The sequence below is a fragment of the Helianthus annuus genome, chromosome 11, assembly GCF_002127325.2.
Source record: "Helianthus annuus cultivar XRQ/B chromosome 11, HanXRQr2.0-SUNRISE, whole genome shotgun sequence".
Classification (NCBI taxonomy): Eukaryota; Viridiplantae; Streptophyta; class Magnoliopsida; order Asterales; family Asteraceae; genus Helianthus; species Helianthus annuus.
In genome coordinates this window covers 138,292,706-138,316,230 of record NC_035443.2, presented here as the reverse complement: position 1 = coordinate 138,316,230, position 23,525 = coordinate 138,292,706, and the positions used below count along the sequence as shown (strand labels likewise).

Sequence of the window (23,525 nt, the reverse complement as noted above, 5' to 3'; positions counted from 1 at the left end):
TCTATTTTATATAAAGGTTAACATCAATAAATCAGAAATCGCTTCATAAATATCAAATTACACTAGAACAACATTTGAAATCCTAGTGTTCATCAAATTCTACATAACCCACTAATCATCCACAATGGTGTTCATGGATTTCACGAAAATTTCACATGATTTCAACTTGTATTTGTCTAGGGTTTGTCCCTAGACACTATGTTGTTCCTAATTCATCATAAAACAAACATGCAACCATGAATTATTTTCCCAATTTCATGAGAATTTCAAGTTGAGAGTTTTCATCAAATTTTACATACCTTGTAATCCTCTTGTGATGAGGATCAATAATCCATGCTCGATTTTTGATTTTAACTTGGTTTGAGCCTTCAATTTGTGAGATTAGTGAGTTGTTAGGGTATTGAGAGTGGGGGTCGCCCTCCTCCTGTTGATCGAACCAGGCACCTAAATGGTGTGTTTGGTTTTATTTTTTTTAAACATAATAATATAATTTTAGATTTTAACAACATAGGCCCCTCTACTTTTATTTAGTTTATAACTTGATATTTTGTTCTTTCATGTAATAACAAGACTTGTACTAGGTTATTTATTACCTAGTTACTTTATCTTGTTCTCAACCCGTTTTATTTTAAGTCCCGTTAAATCTCGGGGCCTTTTATATACTTTGCTTTCTCAAAGTATTTCTCATCCTTTTAATAAATATTAGATTTATTTAATTAAATCCTAAATTTTACCGGGTAAGTTTAACACTAACTGTATTTTACCCGTCCCGTAGTATTAACGGAGTTTGATTACCAAACCCGTTTTCGGGATGTTACAAGTCTACCCCCGTTAAAGAGGTTTCGTCCCCGAAACCTTATTTACGTAGTTCATTGGTTTAATCAAACGGACGTAGTTTCGTTTTCAAGGCTCCCGTTTCTTTTGGTCAAAAGTTTTCATGTATACTGATGCGTATGTCTTTCATGTGTAAGGCCTCGCGGGCCGTTACTTACAGCTTATAACCCTTTATTTTTATTGATTGTGTTTTCATTTGACCACTTAGTCTCGTTAGTCTCTTAACAGGTTTATCCCGCACTTGTGTTATATTAACAAGCGCTTATATTTGTTATGACGCTTTCTTAACTTCGAATAGTTTTACTGGCTAGACTAATTAGTCGCCGTCACTTCATACCCCGTAACCCATGTTACAACGTGATCATTTTCTATATTTCTTTTCTTGTCCGTGAGCATGTCACGTCACGTTTAAGTTTAATTCAACTTTTCTTTATCATACTTCTTCTTTGCGAATGTATCGTCTCGCACCTATCGATGTGAAGACCCATACTCTTTGATATTTGTTATTTCCGAATTCGTCTTATAGTATTCATATTTGTCAGAACGTTATTTCTTACTAAAACTGAATTTTAGTTTAACGTTTTTCTCTTTAACTATGTCAATCACTCATATCAAGGAAATTGACAACTCATAATTTATTGTTTTCCGTTCTCGTTTTACGCGGGGAATCATAACAAGTTCCCTCACCTTACACTATTGACCCGTAGGTTCCTTCACTTAACCTCGTAGGCTATTTCCTTAAGCTTTCACCTCTTTAAGGCGGGGCCCTTATGATCCCTTTTGCTTCAATTCATGACCCGTGGGTCATTTTGGCCCCGTAGACCTTTACACTAATTTATATCCCGTAGGTTATGATGATCCCGTAGATCATCTTTTATTCGAGTCTTAATTCAAATGTGTATACGTTTATATACGCATATGGCATTAAGGCACCCCTTTATATATATATATATATATATATATATATATATATATATATATATATAATTATTCACCTTTACTTTTTAGATTTCATTTGACCTTGAGCTTAGTCTAAGGCTATATTGTTTTCTTTCGAATTATCTTTCCGACTTCTTGATTTCTAATGTCAATTATACATCGGTTTGCCCTACACTTACCGTTACCCGGTTCTTACCTATACTTCTTTACGTCCCATTACCCGGGTTCTTTTATTTTAATGTTTTTAACGCCTATAACTCCTTTACATAGGTTTATTAATATTTCACACTTTTATTTATTCGATTCGCGCTTACTTACTTTAGCAAGTGTCATTCTTTATTAAATTTGTTTGACCCGTTCGTGTGAAAATTCATCACTTATGAATGTCAAACTTCAGTCTTTGCTCGACCCGTTCAGCTTTAAAATAGTTGAACGTAATTTATCATAATTTCTATTTGCAGTATCTTGTCGTCCTTTAGTCATGACCCAAAACCCGAGTCTTTTGACTTTCCATTCGAGTTCCCGTTTTCTCGGTCCACGCACGCGTTTAAATCCTTACCCACCAACCGGGCGTTTTGCCGAAGTCGTTGTTATTGCAACCCTTACGGTATGCATTATGACTTCGTTTCGTTTTTATATTCCTACTTTGTTCTCAAGTTTGACGTTTTACAAAAACGGCCCGTTAAGAGACATATTTGCATTTTCCGGGTTCGAGTGTAAGTACACCCCCTCTCAATACATATCTTAGTCATTTTACATGTTTTTATTTTCCGGGTTCGAGTGTAAATACACCCCCTCCCAATACATATCTTAATCATTTTGCATCAATCTTTGTCCCTTCACTCGGGCTCATTATCGTAATGTAACATGCTTCCGTCACCCGGCTGTGCGTCTACTTTATTATCAAATATTTTGCTCATTTGATTCATTTGGGTACTTTTTTTATTTGTCCCACTCACCCCGTCCTTACTACATCGGATGTAAATGTGTCCGCTACAATAAGTTCATGGTATCATATGCCACTACTTACTTGGCCAGAGTAAGTGATTAACACATGACACGCATGACCTTTTTATAGTTTTCACATCACGCCCTATGTAAGTAATGCCTCTATTTGTTTCTCTTGGAAACAATATCCCAAATACATTTTCTATTCGGGTTTTTCCAAGTTTTTAATCTACATATGCAACTTTCAATTTCTACATATTTGTTGCATATTACTATTTATGCAATTGAATTTAAAATGTGCACCTGGTAACGCTTGCCCTCATGGGCTTCTCTTTCCATTAACCTTGTTTGCTATCTCCACGCGATTTAGGTCCTTGGTGAGCATGTTCTTTGGACCGTTCCTTGTCAAATCCGCGATTTGTTAACTCTCGCTATCTCCATATGCGAGTGTCCTACAACTAAAACATTTACAACAGTTAGTAATTTCGACATTAATGAATGCCCGTAGTATAATACAAGGCTTTTCTACTATACGCATCAACGCGTGTAATTTCGTTGACTATATCTACTCTATATCGTTTTTTTATCGGTGTAACGTGGATTACACGATAACCATATGTGTTGTTTACAACACTTAAGCATGCTAAATCATTAACATACACGTACTTACCGGATTTGCGATCAAGCCTCGAACCGAACACCAATCTTTATTTAGAGCATATGGTTTAAGTCCAAGCATGGTTTTCCCCACCATACTTGAATCTCTTAAACCAGGGCTCTGATACCAACTTGTAACGCCCGTCTTATATATCAAGATTTTATTAAATAAATACACATTTTAATGCTAAATGTGACTTTACAAACACTTTTCATACTAACGTTCCAACATGTTACAACATTTCAAAACTATACAACTTAATGTAATTGAATTCGTCGTTTAAAAGATACGACGAAACGTCGCGCAGAAGCTTGTATGTTATCGTGTTCGGTTCCTCATCGAGCTTGATCTTCATCCGGGCACTCTTGGCAATCACCTATGATCAAAACCAACTTAAAAGTTAGTTTTGATAGTTAAATAATAAGTATAAACAAGTTACATGGGTCAAACAACAACAAAACAAATTTATTTCCGGAACAGGGGGCGTCGCGTGACGCCAAGGGGCGTCGTGTGACGCTAGGCCCCCTTTTTCACAGACTGATGCTTAATCAGTTGCTGTACATACCCAGCTCAACCCGATTTCACAGAAACGGCCATAACTTCTTCGTTATTGATCCGTTTTACCCAATTCTATTTCCCACGCGTCCGTAATTTAATTCTCCATCTTATGGAGTTAAAATCCAACATCCAACATAATAAAATTTCAGACTTTTAACTCTTCCTCTTATTACCCTTTTTACCAACTTTTTACCCGTTCGTGATTTCATCTAACAAACTTGTTTGTGGCCCTTGTTTCTTTTGTGAACATATTATTATGATTATTTCCTATTGTACAAGGTTCAAATCACGGGCTATTACACATTCTTAACCCGTTTCGGTAATACTTCTATTTTGACCCGTTAGGGGTATTTACGCATTTTAGTCTAGAACTTGTGCTTTTCTTTTGATACTACAAAATTTCCATGTCTAATTAACTACAAATATTCCACCACAACTATTTTGTGGTGGATTTAACACATGAACCCCTTTTTCCCAATTTTACCCATCGGTTGGTCATTTTTCGCAATTGACTATTTCTAGGCGTTTGACCCACAAATATTTTTGCTTAGAACTTTTATACACATCTAGGGGTTACAAACTCATAATATAAGTTTCTAAACAACCTCTAAGGGTCGTTTACACTGTTTACCTATTAAGGGCTCTTTGGTCACATTTAATCCTTCATTTTTGAAATGAAGGATTTCGGCTAGATATTTGACCTTCTTTGCACTTTTAACTATAAGTCCACATATGCGTACCTGGCTCGGGTCATAGCATTGACCCGTTTACATACCTCTTGCTTTAAATTTTCTAATTAAAGCAACGCAACACATGTTATTACCTGTAATCACAAAACTCAACAAGTAGTCGTCAATTATTAATGTCAAATGGTATTAACACACCATTTGACCCGTTTAGTCGACATGGCCATTTATCAACGTATGATGGTATATTAATTTCATCATGCTCCTTGAACCAATTCCGGTTTGCGCCGTGAGTTTTACTACATAAAAGACATTTTCTTAATGTGTCCGACCCATTATAACTTTTACCAAATTGTGTCTTTATTTTCTTTTGTTTTCACTATTATTTTAACTAATAGTTTGACCCGTTTGGTTGTCGAGTGAATTCCATCACCTCATTGATATACCAACTCAACCATTTTCACTATATCAATTTAAACATATTTTAACTAAGCTTGTCTGTATAAATGTAACGAGACGACAAGTCGCGTACCTTTAAAGCGTTCCCTTCAAGCGCATGTCTACTCCGGTTGGTCCGCTTGAAAACTCGACTCCTTTGTCTATAGAGTTCAATCAACGATGTGTTTAGAACTCCATTCATGATGTATAACGCATATTTCACAATGTCATTCGAATATGCGTTTTTATTCGAAACTTAACATCTTAGCTTTCTCTTAGGCGTTTTAACAAACACCTTATAGGCAGAAATTTACATGATTCATTATCAAGTTCATAACTTGTCATATAGCCAAATTTAACATCAATCGGTCTATTTTATATAAAGGTTAACATCAATAAATCAAAAATCGCTTCATAAATATCAAATTACACTAGAACAACATTTGAAATCCTAGTGTTCATCAAATTCTACATAACCCACTAATCATCTACAATGGTGTTCATGGATTTCACGAAAATTTCACATGATTTCAACTTGTATTTGTCTAGGGTTTGTCCCTAGACACTATGTTGTTCCTAATTCATCATAAAACAAACATGCAACCATGAATTATTTTCCCAATTTCATGAGAATTTCAAGTTGAGAGTTTTCATCAAATTTTACATACCTTGTAATCCTCTTGTGATGAGGATCAATAATCCATGCTCGATTTTTGATTTTAACTTGGTTTGAGCCTTCAATTTGTGAGATTAGTGAGTTGTTAGGGTATTGAGAGTGGGGGTCGCCCTCCTCCTGTTGATCGAACCAGGCACCTAAATGGTGTGTTTGGTTTTATTTTTTTTAAACATAATAATATAATTTTAGATTTTAACAACATAGGCCCCTCTACTTTTATTTAGTTTATAACTTGATATTTTGTTCTTTCATGTAATAACAAGACTTGTACTAGGTTATTTATTACCTAGTTACTTTATCTTGTTCTCAACCCGTTTTATTTTAAGTCCCGTTAAATCTCGAGGCCTTTTATATACTTTGCTTTCTCAAAGTATTTCTCATCCTTTTAATAAATATTAGATTTATTTAATTAAATCCTAAATTTTGCCGGGTAAGTTTTACCACTAACTGTATTTTACCCGTCCCGTAGTATTAACGGAGTTTGATTACCAAACCCGTTTTCCGGATGTTACAAATGAGGTTTCGAGTGAGGTCTCGAGTTAGGTCTCGACTGAGTTATGCGATCTCGAGTCGCAACCTTGGTCTCGAGTTGTAGCCTTATGGTCTCAAGTCGCAACCTTGTGGTCTTGAGTTGTGACCTTATGGTCTCGAGTCGAGACCTTTGTCTCGAGTTGTAAAGATTTGAGGACCTTATGATTTCGAGTCGAGACCTTGTAGTCTCGAGTTGTGACCTTATGGTCTCGAGTCGAGATCTGATGGTCTCGAGACGACTGTTAACAACTGTTTATTGTGATAATAACTGAAAACTTGAAATTTTAGGGATTGTGGGATAGTGTTTCCTGTTTTATTTTTGATCTAAACTTATCAAAAGATTTCGAAAATTATAACTGATTATCTATTAACAGTTTTCGAAGATTTTAATAGATAAAAATTCAGATCAAAATCAGTAAAACACCCACTAATCCAAATTATATTCCAAAACTTAAGGAATTTTCGAGTTTTCCTTAGAACAAAAGATGAACCCTAGAAAATTAAAAACATAATTCTGGGATCCGAAACCTGAATTTTAAGACTTTTATTAACAGATTTCGAATATTAATTTACCCATTATGGTTTCGGGTGACATGATTAAGCACTCCTTTCTTAAAAACACTGATTTCAACATAAGTAAAACCGAAAACAGCCGTGATTTTATATGGCTTTAAAAAATTTTCTGTTTTCCATATTATGATCCCAGAATAATGGATACGAAAACAGAACTGATTTATCAACATATGCTCTGATACCACATGTTGATCAGTTATGTTTAAACATAATGGAAAACATGAATAACATACCTGTTACATCAGACAGGCCAGCAGAGAATCCAGTCAGAGATGCAGCCATTGAGTTCGACATACTTATCAGGATGATTTGGTTCCTCCTTAGGGTGTAAAGTTATGATGGTGATGAACTTCGACAAGGGTTGGTTTCGGTTGGGAGAGAGAGCCGAGAATATGATGTTATGAGGGTTGTGAAATTGTCTAACTTGTGTAACCCTTAAACTCTCTAATAATCTCCTTATATATACACCCAAGAGGAAACCCAATTAGTTAGTAAGGGTAATATGGTCAATCAACAATTACCAACTAATTATTAATAGGTTATTAATATATTTTGATCTATATAATATAAATGATTATAATGGCTACAAGATTAAATATTATAATATTAATATATTTAATCTCACATAAAATACCCAAATCACACAGTGTCACATGATTCAAGAGTTAAACGTGCCTACATTCAAGAAGCATATGATTTTAATGCTTGAGTGATTTAACCAGTGGTGTGAAGATTCCGACAATCTGCAACTTTGAATCAATTTTCCGGAACCAGGAATTTTTCCTATGGGTTCACTTTTTTTCGGTGGTAAGATTCCCCAAAACCAAAAGTTTGAATTTTTGGGTCGGGCCGGGTCATTTTCGGTTAAATTGGTTTGCACAAACAAACACACAAGATTTGTACACAATTAAACAAAAAAAATACGTACGGCTTACCAAAACATAACTATGTTACCTCTATGAGAGTTAAGTAACCTACATCGCATATGCTATGTACTGAGCATAACATATAAGCATGTATCAAACACGAATAGATTGCTCGATAATCTACATGTTCGAACACAAATTAGAAAATCAATGCCTAACCTCCCTTGAATTGCAATTGCTTCAATTTTGATGCCATTCTATCTACAATTTACACATACGACGTTGATGCAACAACCAAACATGAAAAAACAACCAACACTTCATAACAAATTTTATAACAAAACAACATAAAATGTTCACCCCTCCATTAACGATCAAATAGATGATTATAAAAAAAAAAAAACGACCAATCCATTTAAACTTGATAAAAAACACATATTCACTTAAACTTGATTTCATTCCAAGTCAAACGCAATACATATTCAATTTCACTTGATTCAATTAAAAATCAAACAGAACATATATATAAAACTCTAATTAAAGAAAGAAATCACAAAGTAGAAAAAAGATTAATGAAGGCTTACTTAAATTACCAGAGTTAATATATGGATGCCTATGCATATTGTTCTTGTGTTCGTAAGTCACCAAACCAATGAGTCTCAAGAGGGCGGAGTTGCCTGTTTGTTTGCTGGTCTAATGAGTCTCCAGTTAATCCAAATATGGGTTGTTGCAATTAAAAAAAAAGAACAAAAAAAATGGAATGATGCGGGAATCAAACTCAAGATATCAAAGTAGAAAACAACGTGTTTTACCTGTGGAACACTAAACAATTTTTGTTATGGGTTCACCCATAATTTATTTATGGCTTCCTACTGGAATTATGATTTCCTACTGGATTTTCTATTATAGGTTTTCACTAAAAATTACAAATCGAATGGGTTCCTGGGAGCTCGATTTATTAATGTAGATCCGCCCCTGACTTTGATGATACATCGGTAGTGAAGAAGTAAATTTGGGTGGGTATTTGCAAAATCCAGAATCAATGACCGCGTATAATTGCCACTATTGTAGAACATCATCAACCCCAATTTGAAACCCAAATTTGCAGTTTGAATAGGTATTCACAGAAGTGAGTGACAAATCAATTGAGTGGTGAGCATGGTGAACGCCATGGCTACAAAATCATGGTTGCTTCAACAGTAGAAGCTATCAATTTCCACCACGAGCCCTTCGGATTTTACCCTGCCAAGAGTTGATGATAAAGCGATGATTCAACAGACGATGCTTCAGGAGGAGGAGTATGACATTACTAGAAAATTTAAAATTCCTGACACCATTTTTCGTAAGAAATGCGTCACAAATCGCAATTTCTGACGAATCCATAACAAAATGTATATGTAGCAAAACCCCTCGAAGGAAACTCTTTTTCTACACATTTCCTACGCATTTTCCTACCCATTTCTGACAAAAAGGGTTGTCAGAAATTGCTACGCATTTCCTACAACTTTTATTATTATCATATTTTTACAAATTTATTAATTAGCGACAGATTTGTAACAAAACTTATTTTTTTTTCATTTTTACGACACATTTGTCACAAAACTTAATTTTTATACTTTTATATTTTGTCTTGGTTTACGACAAATTTCCGACCATCTGTTTATTTTTTTCTTTTAATTTTACTACGCATTCCTGACAAATCTTAAAGAAATAAAATTAAAAAAAAGCTTTTTGGCTCAAAAACCCGTCGGTAAAAATATGCGTTAGTGTTTTTTTAGGTTTTATTCTATTTATAAAACATCCAAGATCAGATAAAGAGATCCGAAAGCAAGCAGATCAAATGAAAAGTTATACAAATTCAAAAACATTAATCATTCATAAATTTATACAAATTTACAAACATTTTGTATCTTCAGTGTATTGGACGACATGTCTTTAAACATGTCTTTTAAGCACCAAGAATGTACACTATGCTAATTTACACCATGTCGTAATAGTTTTTCACCAAGCATCTTCGATGTATTTGACAGCATCACGATAGCGTCATCGAGAAAATCTTCAAATGTCCTTGCATCTCTTTGGAGATAAGCCCGTTGATACGTTTATGCCGGTTTCGCAATACCCTGAATGTTGTTCCGGAAAACTTTCATGTGACCCTTTGCTCCTTCTTGACATTTTCTCTTCTCTAAAAATGAGTTGATTTTTAGATTTGGTCTCTGTATTTGTGTTAGGAGTATAATAACTAGTTTGTGTTTTTAGAGGTGTGTTTTCATCTATTGATTGAGGTTGATGACTAACTAAAAATTTTGATTGGCCAACAAGACTTGTGTCTATATTTAAATGTGGAATATATTTATACGTATCTCTGGTTAGGTGTAAACATTATGCCTCAACACATTTTTTATTTTTGATTCGTTTGAAGATTGGAATATATGACTTATATTATTATTATTATTATTATTATTATTATTATTATTATTATTATTATTTCATTAGTTTGAAGATTGAAATATATGACTTATATTATTATTATTATTATTATTATTATTATTATTATTATTAATTATGGCACGTAAATTATCTCCTCCTTTTTATAAATCTCTTTTTTCAAAAAAAAAAAAACTATATGTTAATTAGTTATTTTCTAATTCTTATATTTGTTACGAACCAATGCATTTACAACTAATATATTTAATTATTTATTTTATTTACAACTATTATACATACATTCCACTAAAAAACAACTCCTATATCAATATATTTTCACTAAAAACAAATACTTTTTCTCTCTCATTTTCAATTAAATAATATTATCATTACATTTTTCTCTCTCCTTCACTCACAACCACTTTCAATATATATTAAAAAAATTATAGTGGGTGAACAGTGTCCCCTCAAATATAGAGATGAACAGTAACATTTTCTCTCTCCTCCACTCACAACCACTTTTTATACCCTTTATAATATAAAAATTCCCCCTCACATATTTTGATGGATAGAATGTGAATGCTCTTATATAAGATTTAAATTTAATTATTAATTTCAAAACAAACTTTTAAAAATTAAAATGTATACAGTTATATAATAGTAACTATTATAAAGCTATATAGGTCGTATACTAACCATATGAATTTTTGGAGTTAAAAATGGAGATTGTGGGTGTTTATTGTATTTTTTTAGATATTAATTTTATATTTTTTGTATTTTATCGTTACGTATCGTATCGTATTGTATCATATCGTATTTTATCGTGACGTATTGTATTGTATCATATGGTATTTTATCGTGATCGTATCATGACGTACTTTTATTGGTTTTGTGTATTTTATCGTATCGATTTAAATCAAATGAAAAATAAAAGATTAATAAAAAGTTTTTCTATTCTATTCGTAATGGTTTTATTTTAATATAAATAAATATAATTAATTAATCTAAATAATTAAGTTAATAATATATATATATATATATATATATATATATATATAGGATGAGGGTCATTACAAAACACTAACTATTGCGAGAACAAAAAGAACTCTAAAATACTAAATTTTGTGATTTAAAATATATATTTTTTAAAATTTTATGTTTCTTACATTCATATGTGTATTATAGATACATAAAAAAACCAAAGATTTTAACCTACACGCAGCCTACATACATGTTGGTAATTTAACCTACATATAACCTACATATGTGTAGGTTATACAAAAAGTGATAATTTTCCACATTTTATTTTGAATTCTAGTGTAAGAAACAATACATCTTATATTTGTAACATTTTCATTTACTTTTTAAGTTTTAGGATATAAAAAGTGGGTGATTCATTGTGTTCTGCGTGTTCTCGCAATATTTAGTGTTCTACATAGAATCTTCCCCTGTATATATATATATATATATATATATATATATATATATATATATATATATATATATTTATATATTGTGGAGGGTTCAAATGAGAAGAATTTTTTTGTAAGAAGAAAAAAGAAGAAGTTTCAACAAATAAGAATGCTTCATTTTACTTCATTTAATATTTGTAGTTAATTTTAATATAAGGGTATATTGGTAAACTTACATAAATCATTAGTTTTATTCTTCCCATTTAATAACTAGCTAAATTAAATTTGTAACTCCTTTTCAAAATATATATACTTTCTCCAAATTAAAAAAAAAACAACTTAACTTAAAGTGTAGAATAAATTACTAGTTGTGTAGGATAAATTACGAGTTGTGTAAGATATTTCGAGGTGTGTAGGATAAATTTCGACTGTGTAGGATAAAATTCTATAATGTGTAGGGTATATGTAGGAAAATTTTGATATGTGTAGGTTTTGTAGATTATATATAAGATAATTAACGATTAGTTGACTAATTAATTAAAGAGAGAAAAATTAATGATATGAGTTATAAATGAAATAACATTTTACTAATATGCCCTTTCTTCTTTTTCTTCTCACATTAAATTTGTTCTTAAATGAACCTTCCCCTATATATATATATATATATATATATATATATATATATATATATATATATATACGGTAAGGTTATTGTAAAAAAGACCAAAAGTGTGAGAAAGGTAAGAAAGAATCTCAACCATTCAACATTCAGCAAGTATATAACACCATTCAGTAAATATATAACACCATTCAGCAAGTATATAACACCATTCAGCAAGTATATAATACCATTCAGCAAGTATATATAACACCATTCAGTAAATATATAACACCATTCAGCAAGTATATAACATCATTCAGCAAGTTAATAACACCATTCAGCAAGTATATAACACCATTTAACATTCAGCAAGTATATAACACCATTCGGTAAATATATAACACCATTCAGTAAATATATAACACCATTCAGCAAGTATATAACACCATTCAGCAAGTATATAACACCATTCAGTAAGTATATAACACCATTCAGCAAGTATATAACACCATTCAGCAAGTATATAACACCATTCATTGACTAAACATCTCGAACCATATTTTTTTCTCCATATAAATATAGCAATATGGTACTCATATTAAAGATAAAAAAACGCTCGTTATTATGGTGTAATTTTTTTAAAAAAAAAAAGTTACGTATAAAAAGTTATTGACGTTTAAAAAAGACGGGGGAAGTTACATGTGCATTACCTAATTTCTAGTGGGTTTAAAAGACTATGTTGCCCCTAGATATTTCAAATCAGTCCAAATTAATGAAAATATTTTACAATTTGGTCCCTATTGATCTCAACCATTAGATCAAAAAATCTAATGGCTGAGATTCTTTCTTACCCTTCTCACCCTTTAGACATTTTTTACAGGATCCTCTACCTATATATATATATATATATATATATATATATATATATATATATATATATATATATAGTGTGTTGTCAAAAATGGGTAGCAAGTTGCTACGCATATTTCAAAATAAATGTTTTTGTCACAAATGTGTAGGAAATAGATTTAGCTTTTCGTTTTTATTAATATATGTATTACAATTTCTGATGCATTTCCAACAGAATGCTTATTTTTATTTATAAAAAATGTTTTGTCACAAAGGTATAGGAAACATATTTATTTTTTATTTTTAATAATATTTCTTATTATAAATTCCGACGCAATACTGACGGTATGCTTGATTTTTTTTTATATAAATGTTTTGAAACAAATGTATAGGAAATGTATTCCCTTTCTATTTATTTATTATTAGTTCGTTACAAATGTGTCACAAATCTTGCTGGTTTTTATTTATGAACACGAAATTCAGTATTATGTTAACAATAATTAGAAAAAAAAATTATTTTTCGACAAAATTGTGATGCAACTCAACTTATTTGAACATTTTGTCCCTATTGCATTTGACACAAAATTTAGGTTATGTTTTTCGTAGGAAACTTGCCACAAGTGTGATGAAAAAAAAAATGCGTATGAAATTTCCGTGGCAAATTGTTCACTTTTCTAGTAGTGGAGAAGGGAAGAGAGTTTTATTGGGATAAATTTAAGGGAACGGTTTGAGGAGCCTATAGGAGTAGATACTACCGCTAGTGAAAGCATGAAAATGGCAAATCCTAACCTGCTGCTACTTAAAAAAACTGCCAAATTTTTCGGTTATTACGACTGGGATTTAATATCACAAAAAACTGCCAGATTTCGACGGTCAAGATCAATCTAAAAACGGTTTTCTTTTTTTGCCAAAGCTGGCAGATCGCGAGTGGTGAAGAATATATTTGTGAAGAATCAATTCTCATTACTTTGCAATAGGTTACACTTTACACAATAAATAAGGAATAAATACACGTGTACAAATATTATCTAACATCCCCTCGCAAGCTGAACGGTGGTGGACTGATACAAAGCATCTGACGAAAAATGTTGAACTGAGACAAAGGAAGACTCTTCGTGAAAATATCAGCCACCTGAAGCTTGGTTGGAACAAATTTAGTAACCAATTTTCCAGCATTGACAAGTTCTCGTAGAAAATGATAATCCAAATCAATGTGTTTAGCCCGTTTGTGGGAAACAGGATTCTGTGTGAGAAATAAAGCACTCTGATTATCACATAGCATGGTTGGTCTATCAGGCGGAAGAGCATGTAACTCTTGAAGAAGATGAGTGATTGAAACAATTTCAGCAGCGGTGTTGGCCATAGCACAATACTCAGATTCACAACTAGATCTGGCAACAGTTGGTTGCTTTTTAGCACTCCAAGAGATCAAGTTACCACCCAAAAAAATGGAATAGCCATAAGTGGAGTGACGTGTCTCCAAGCAACGGGCCCAATCAGCATCAAAGAATCCAAGCAGCGATGTGGTAGTGGGACGACTATAGTGTAACCCAAAGGCAATAGTACCTTTGAGATACCGAAGAATCCTCTTTATCTCCTTAAAATGATCAACAGTTGGAGCATGTAAAAATTGACTAACTTGATTAACAGCATACAAATGTCAGGTCTCGTGATCGTTAAATATTGGAGAGCAACTACAACGGATCGATAAAGCGTAACATCGGAAAAGGGGTACCTGCAGTGACAAAAGAAACATTGGAGCTTAAAGGTGTTGGTGCTGGTTTAGCGTCCAACATTTTAGCCCGAGTCAGAATATCCATCGTATATTTCGATTGATTCAAGAAAAGACCATTTGTAGTGTAGGTAACCTCCAATCCCAAAAAGTAGTTGAGTCTCCCAAGATCTTTGATGGCAAATTCCTTGTCAAGAGTGGTAATAAAGGATTTAATGGTTGGTGAATGATTACCAGTAAGGATAAGATCATCAACATACACAAGTAAATACATGATACGGGAATTATGGTTATAAATGAATAGAGAAGGATCAGCACGACTGCATGTGAAACCATTGTTGACAAGAAACATGCTAAGACGATGAAACCAAGCACTGGGGGCTTGCTTCAAGCCATATATAGCTTTGTTTAATTTGCAAACATGAGATGGGAATCGAACATCAGTAAAACCCTTCGGTTGTTCCATAAAGACGTTTTCTGACAGATGTCCATGTAAAAAGGCATTATTGACATCTAATTGATGAAGATGCCAATTGTGAATTATACTTAGAGCAAGAACAGTACGAACAGTAGCGGCTTTAACGATAGGACTGAAAGTATGAGAATAATCAAGGCCTGGAATTTGGGTAAAACCTTGAGCAAAAAGTCTGGCTTGACAAGGTGCAAAAGGTTGAGAAATTCAACAACTAGAAGGGTAAAGGGTTGATACCATGTGAAGAATCAATTCTCATTACTTTGCAATAGGTTACACTGTACAATATATAGACTTGATGAATATGAACAATCTAAACAATAAATAAGGAATAAATACACGTGTACAAATATTATCTAATAATATTAATAATGCCTTAATCCTTATGAGGTAATTAAAACTGGTAACCTACATATATTTTCGTTCAGATAGTATCTACATTTGGGAATAGAAGAGATGCAACAATTATTTCTTGACAAATATTATCAGTTTACGTTTAGCATGTAACATCCTAACATTTGAACATAAGTTGTTAAAGAATTATCTCATGAATGATTAAAGTCTTGTCAAATAACTTAGTTATGCAAATAAATTGAGTCACAACCAAAATTGAAGATAGGCATATGTTGCTTATCTTTTCTGCTTTTCTTTTTCATTATAAACTTCTTCTACAATTTATAAACAAGCTTTTATTGTATTTCATAATTCATTTATCAACTTTTGTTTATAATAATTTCGAGTAAATTGTGGGTTTGGGCCTGTGATTTATTGGCCATTGCAATATTTTATAATTTTGAAAAGTCTTGCAATTTTGATACTAATGTTTCCATTTCATTGCAAGTTCAATCCATCTTACTATCCCCATCATAACCTAGTTAAAACCAAGTCATACTCATGTATAGGGGCATTATTAAATAACCAAAAATTAAAAGAAGGGCATGTTTGGTTAAGCTTTTTGAAACAACTTATTGACTTTTTGAAAAGTCATAAGCTCCAAAATAATGTTTGACAATGAGGGTGTATGTGAGGAGAAAAAACCAATAAGTCAATAAGTCACTCCATACTGACTTTTCCAAAAAGCCAATAAGTTAATAAGTTGTTTCAAAAAGCTTAGCCAAACATGCCCGAAATAATGCCATTTAACTTCTGTTTCTTTCTTCTTCACATCCCAAACCCTAATTTATAACATACGACCACCTGCTAAGCAAAAGAGACACCTCCAACAACTATGGTTCTATGTGCTTGTGGATCACTAACAATCATCAAAACATCACGGACTGAACAAAATCCCGGAAGGCGATTCTTTTGCTGTGGCAGAGTAGGGAACAACTATGGCTTTGTTCGTTGACTTGATCGAAAATCCCTGTTTGATGTTGCCAGTTAACGATGTGTATGCTGCTTTCTTGTAAGGGTTTTGAGGGAAAAATCAGCAAAAAACTGCAGGTTTAATTCAGTGAATAAATACCAAAAAGCAGCAGGTTTTTTTTCAGCAAAAAAAGGTCAAAAAATGCAGGTTTTTCAGCAAAAAAGGCCTAAAAACTGCAAGTTTTTTCCAGCAAAAAACCCTAAAAAAGTGCAGGTTCTTTCAGAAAATAAAGGGAAATGGAAACATTAGTATCAAAATTGCAAGACTTTTCAAAATTGTAAAATATTGCAATAACCAATAAACCAAGGCCAAAACTGCAATTTACTCAATAATTTATTATAAGCCAATACCCGAATTTTATGCATATTTTCCGGTCATGATTTCTAAAAATAACCTAGTAAATGTCACAAAACACGTTGAAGTTGCATGCATGACACTTACATCTTCTTCTCTTCCTCTTCCATTGATCACACATTCTCCACAACAAACTCCCAACCATGGCCCTTGCCCGGATCAAGAACCGCCTAACGACATCGTCGGTGCCCGCACCGCCACCCTCTCCGGTGCCAACCTCTGCCAGAAGCAACCGGAGTGACCAATTCAGCAGTTATATGGACAAGATGAAGAACATGCCCGATCTCAGTCTCCCAGATTATGTCAACCGATCCATGATTGCGGATGTCGAATATCGGTTGATTAAAACCAGGGACCGTAATTCGGTTAACGAGATGATGAGATCTGTCAAGAAGTATGGAGTTTTCAGGATTAGTGGTCATGGGATATCAACCGAGGAATTGAAGCAAGCTTTTTCTGAGGCTGAGTTTTGCTTTGGTTTGTTGGCGGACCGGTGGAGCCGGGATGGAGATCGGGAGGAGTTTCAATGGTCGCGATCTGCCCTTGTGGCCGCGGAGCGTAGGCGAGATGTGGCCCGAGAGGAGAAGTTCCGCAAGTTCAGGTAATCTGTGTTTGTAATTCTTTTTAGATCTGCGGTGATTGCATACCCTACCAAATGTTGCTACAAAAACCGCGCGATTAGAGATGGATCAAGGCAGAGGTCTCTGAAAATTCACGTATCCTGTTCAAACTCGAAAAAAATGTGCCCATCCATAATGTTTTATTAGTATTTAAAAAAAAAAAAATCAAATTAGTATTGAGCTCAATAAACCTAATGCCAAGTGGGCTAAATTCTAAACCATAAAAAATGATTTGTAAATGGGTCTATATTGAAATTGATATGTGTTTGTTTACTATTTAAGAAAAAATATCATATATATATCGCATCAAGGAGTGGCTCATCCGGTTCAGATCTGGGTCACCAAGCTAGCTATAGGACACTCTGACGGTCAAGTCATTGTATATTAGAGATCAATAGACATAAACATATGCGTGTATAGAGTCATGGGTGGTACCAGCCTAAGAGGGGTCAAGAGGATCCGCTGATGCAATGGTCACCAAAATTAGTATATTTAAAAATTGAGGTTCTTTTTTAGAAAAAAATGTAAAATTTGAGTTGTTTAACTGATAAAAATAAAACTTATGATGACAAAAAAAAAAAAAACAGAAAGTTCTGATTCCGCCACTAAATATAAATAACTAATAGAAGTATGATGTATGGAAAGGAAGATAAAGCTCCTCTATTTAGAGTTGGGAAACAAGAAGGATCCCTTCTATAAGGTGGTATAAGGCTATAAGTCCCTTTATATAATTTATATAAGAGTTAAATGCCATTTTAGTCCCTGTGGTTTGGATCATTTTATCAGTTTAGTCCAAAGGTTTCATTTTTAACATGTGAGTCCAAAAAGGTTTCACAGTTGCCATTTTAGTCCACTTGGTTAACTTCATCCATTTTTTCTGTTAACGAGAAGGCCAATTTGGTCATTTTGTATGTAATTCTGTTAACTAAAAGGGCAATTCAGCCATATAAAATGACCGAATTGGCCTTCTCGTTAACAGAAAAAATGGATGAAGTTAACCCAGTGGACTAAAATGGCAACTGTGAAACCTTTTTGGACCCACAGGTTAAAAATAAAACCTTTGGACTAAACTGGTAAAATGGCTCAAACCACAGGGACTAAAATGGCATTTAACTCTTTATATAATAGGGGATGTTGGGCCCAAATTAACGGGCTGACCTGGTAGTGGGTCTGGTTCGTTAAATCGGGCCCAAATAGGCATGCTCTACTCAAACCATACAAAGTGTCTTGTTAATCAAAGATTACGAGTTCAAACCTCATTAGAAACGTGCTAGAAATCTCCATGTAAATATTTCTTATTGTTCTATGTATGAATCAACCGGTTAGCTGTCACAAATCATAACTTTCTTATTTGTAATGGTTAGTTGTAGTCGACAAACACGATACAACTTTTCTTATATATCTCATGATGATTTACAGCCAAAAAATGGACAATCTTGCAAGTAAACTTGAAGCAATCGCAGATGATGCTGCTAAGATCGTAGGAAGCTATGGAAGCCGGAAATCTCGACAGAAGATCAAGGAAAACGAAACTCGAATGACATTGTTCAAGCACAATAACTCAGCTCTCCAACCGCACACCCCACGCTCTTCCCAAACACCACGTGGTGACAGCAAAAAAGATTCGTCCGTGTTCGCTCTAAGCCTCCATATCCCAACTGAACCAGGCGATTTCTGCCTCATATCCGAAGAAGGCCCATTGTCATTCAGAACCGGCCCTGACACCATTGTGTTCACCCTTGGAGAACAACTACAGGTAACTTCGATACAACTTTTTAGATTTGTTGTATAAATGGGCCGGGCCAGCCCAACCTGGCCCGGCCCATTTTCAAACACGTGTTGACATGTTATCCAACTCGCCTTTTAAGGAATGGAGCTGTGGAGAGTATAAAGGTGCAAGTGGTGAGATTAACATAGAACCAGAAATACAAGAAGATCATGAGCCAGGAGCATACTCAGTGGAGCTCAAATGTTCACCTGCCATTTTGAATCAAGCTGTTGATAGAATCAACACCATTTCCCTAACTGATCAGATCTTTGGTGTACTTGCTCTTCTTATGATAATCTCCATAATTGCCTATTTCTTTTTTTAGAATAACTACCCACCCCACCTACACTTAAAAAATATTCCTACTTTTGAGTTTAGTTACTTAATTAATTAATTAATTACTATTGTGATTTGTGAAGACTCTATGCATAGTACAAGTTCTATATATGAAGATTCCAGTTTTGTGAGTCACACACTCCATAAAGCTTTTAGGATATTGTAATTGTTAAGAATAGATGCCTTAATAAATTATGTGCAATGCGTCCCCTCATGATTAAAGATGTTCACGTCTAGACTGTAGTTAAAGAGAGTATGATATATGTTCATTTTGACACGTTAGTCCAAAACTTAAACCTTTTGAATCTGAGTCCCTATGGTTTCAATTTTATTACCATTTTCATCCAAAATCAAAATGTAGTCAGATTTTTCAGTTAACATCCAGATTTTCTGTATTTTTTCCTCTCTTTTAATGAAGGGCAAAATGGTCTTTTAGCGTTTTATTATAACAAATTAAAAAAAAAATCTGACTTTGTTGCCCTTCATTAAAAGGGAGGAAAAGGACAAAAAAAAAAAAAAAAAAAAACTTGATGTTTACTGAAAAATCTGACCAGATTTTAATTTTGGATGAAAATGATAACAAAATTGAAACCACAGGGACTCAGATTCAAAATGTTTGAATTTTGAACTAAAGTGGTAAAAATGACCAAACCTCAAGGACCATTTTGGCAGTTTACTCAATTAAAGATAATAAAATTGGGAAAACATTGGATGCTAAGTGTGTAGTAACATCAGTGGTGTATCACCTATACATAACATATCTAGAATTAAAACATATTAACACTTGGGCGGTACATGATATAAGTAGCGTGTCATATGTTTAAGGCCGACTTAACCAGAGGCCTAAAGCGAAAAGGATTTCTTTGTAAAAAGAAAAAGTATAGTTTTGTTTACGTTTATAACATGTGGAAAAACGATGATACACATTTTCTTGTATAAAATATTGACTCTTTGCTCTTCATTGTAAAAGTCATATATTAAACCAAGTAAACCACAAAAACTAGGGCCCACAAACTTCAAGTTTATTTATTTTTTTATTATTTGTTTATAGTCGAGCCATACCTAGACATGCTAGTAAGTATTTACGAGGGATGGGGCTTACCTACAGTCCCTTCATGTAATAATGATGTAGTGGGCTTTTCACCACTTGATTCTTCAATGCATGTGGGCTCCTATGTTGCATTTTAAATTCAAAATGGACTATCCCTGTGTGGTTTAAATATAAGATAGAGTTGTAAAAAAAGTAAAACAGTAAAAAAACTCTCCTAACGAGATAAGAAATAAACCATATGATACAATAAGATACTTGTATGATAAAATATGAACACGAAAAGATGAAAACATGATACAGTAATGAGATTGAATAAATAAACCCAAACAATAATGTGCTACGGTACCGGTTCGGTTTCAACACCTGGTACCATTTGCTCATCCCTAGTAAAACTTCATGATATGATATGTTTTACATGTTTTTAATTGTCCAGACAATCCGTTAAGCTTGCTATAGATAGTTGAGACTAATGTGCACATCGTTTTGGTTAGCAAACAAAGTTTATGGCCCCAAATGAGAAATGTCAAATACATGTTTATAGTGTCGAACATGTTTATATGTATGTGAATAGGTACATTGAAAACATTAGAATTGATTTGATTATAGTTGGTGAAATAACTGAAATTGGTCTAAGAGCTAGTGTGAGATTAAATATATTATTATTATAATATTTAATTTTGTAGCCATTATAATCATTTATATTATATAGATCAAAATATGTTAATAACCTATTAATAATTAGTTGGTAATTGTTGATGGACCATATTACGCTTATTAACTAATTGGGTTTCCTCTTGGGTGTATATATAAGGAGATTATTAGAGGGTTTAAGAGTTACACAAGTAAGACAATTACACTAACCCTCATTACATCATTCACGGCTCTCTCTCTCCCTAACCGATTCCTTTCCTAGTTTCGGTTCATCACCATCATAACGTTACACCCTAAGGAGGAACCAGATCATCCTGACAAGTATGTCGAACTCAATGGCTGCATCTCTAACTGGATTCTCTGCTGGCCTGCTGCTGTAACAGGTATGTTATTCATGCTTTCCATTATGTTTAAACAGAACTGATCAACATGTGGTGTCAGAGCATATGTTGATAATTCAGTTCTGTTTTCGTATCCATTATTCTGGGATCATAATATGGAGAACATAAAATTTTTAAAGCCATATAAAATCATGGCTGTTTTCGGTTTACTTGTGCCGAAATCAGTGTTTTTAAGAAAGGGGTGCTTAATCATGTCACCCGAAACCATAATGGGTAAATTAATATCCGAAATCTGTTAATAAAAGTCTTAAAATTCAGGTTTTGGATCCCAGAATCATGTTTTAATTTTCTAGGGTTCATCTTTTGTTCTAAGGAAAACTCGAAAATTCCTTAAGTTTTGGAATATAATTTGGATTAGTGGGTGTTTTTACTGATTTTGATCTGAATTTTATCTATTAAAATCTTTGAAAACTGTTAATAGATAATCAGTTATAATTTTTGAAATCTTTTGATAAGTTTAGATCAACAATAAGACAGGAAACACTAACCCACAATCCCTAAAATTTCGAGTTTTCAGTTATTATCACAATAAACAGCTGTTAACAGTGGAATTCGAGACCATCAGATTACGACTCGAGACCATCAGATCTCGACTCGAAACCACAAGGTCTTGAATCGAAATCATAAGGGCTCAAATCTTTACAACTCGAGACAAAGGTCTCGACTCGAGACCATAAGGCTACAACTCGAGACCAAGGTAGCGACTCGAGACCATAAGGTCACAACTCGAGACCATAAGGTTGCGACTCGAGACCATAAGGTTGCGACTCGAGACCATAAGGCTACAACTCGAGACCAAGGTTGCGACTCGAGATCTCATAATTCAGTCGAGACCTAACTCAAGACCTGACTCGAGACCTCACTCGAAACCTCATTACCTTAGACTGTTTGACGTGAACTAAATTTCAGCGCTAACAGGTGGTTTGCTATTAAATACTTGGTTTTGTTAACACTTAATTAACTAATCAGAATCAGATAATTTTTTTTTACAAAACCAAAATAGCTTAACCTGAATGAGCTTCTGATGTATCATTTCTGGCCAAAGCTGATTTAATACATCTATTTATTGTTCAAGTATTATAAAAGCTATGTTGAGTATGAATTACAAACGTGAAATGTCTTAATTCTGGCCAAAGCTGATTTAATTCATTTATGTTTAGCATGCTTGACAAGTGCATAACTAAAGTGATTGTCTCATTTCTGGCCAAAGCTGATTTGTCACGATTACTTTGCACACATACTTAAATGATTACACTTCTGGCCAAAGCTGATTTGTCTTCGTTTAAGTAGAATTTTTTAACGAAGACTATTATTTTGATGTTAGTAATAGACAATATCACAGCTTCATAATTAAAATGGTCATTATTTATGTCTGCCTTAGTATAACATGCCCTTAGATCACATTAGGACTTCTTTCTTAGTATCATAACTTGCTCATCTTATTTCCACTATCAGCACCCAATTGCGGGATTCCACCTTTGACTGGTGATAACTTTGCTGAATGGAAGGATGCCCTCATGCTTACACTAGGATTGCTAGACTTCGATTATGCTCTTAGAGAGAATAAGCCAGCGGACCTTACTACTCAAAGTACTGCTGCTGAGCAGATAGTTCATGAAAAATGGACTAGGTGTAACCGCATGTCTCTCATGTTTATGAAGCAATCCATTCACAATGCAATTAGAGGCGCTATTCCTGATTCTGAGGATGCTAAAACCTACCTGGCTTCTGTGGAGGCTCAATTCAAAGGAACATCAAAAGCACACGCTAGCACTCTT

General features: G+C 33.5%; 2 protein-coding genes across 2 annotated transcripts; one reads left to right on the top strand and one right to left on the bottom strand.

Moving 5' to 3' along the window:
- Positions 1-14,020: 14,020 nt before the first annotated feature.
- Positions 14,021-15,002, bottom strand: LOC110906707 (uncharacterized mitochondrial protein AtMg00810-like). The gene is made up of 2 exons (XM_022151803.1): positions 14,732-15,002; positions 14,021-14,634 (listed from the first exon to the last, which is right to left on the bottom strand). The coding sequence occupies exons 1-2, from the start codon at positions 15,000-15,002 to the stop codon at positions 14,021-14,023; spliced, it is 885 nt and encodes a 294-aa protein (XP_022007495.1).
- Positions 15,003-16,979: 1,977 nt separating this feature from the next.
- Positions 16,980-19,845, top strand: LOC110905458. Its single transcript, XM_022151194.2, has 3 exons — positions 16,980-17,521; positions 18,960-19,296; positions 19,409-19,845. The coding sequence occupies exons 1-3, from the start codon at positions 17,064-17,066 to the stop codon at positions 19,631-19,633; spliced, it is 1,020 nt and encodes a 339-aa protein (XP_022006886.1). The 5' UTR covers positions 16,980-17,063; the 3' UTR covers positions 19,634-19,845.
- The last annotated feature ends 3,680 nt before the right edge of the window (positions 19,846-23,525 follow it).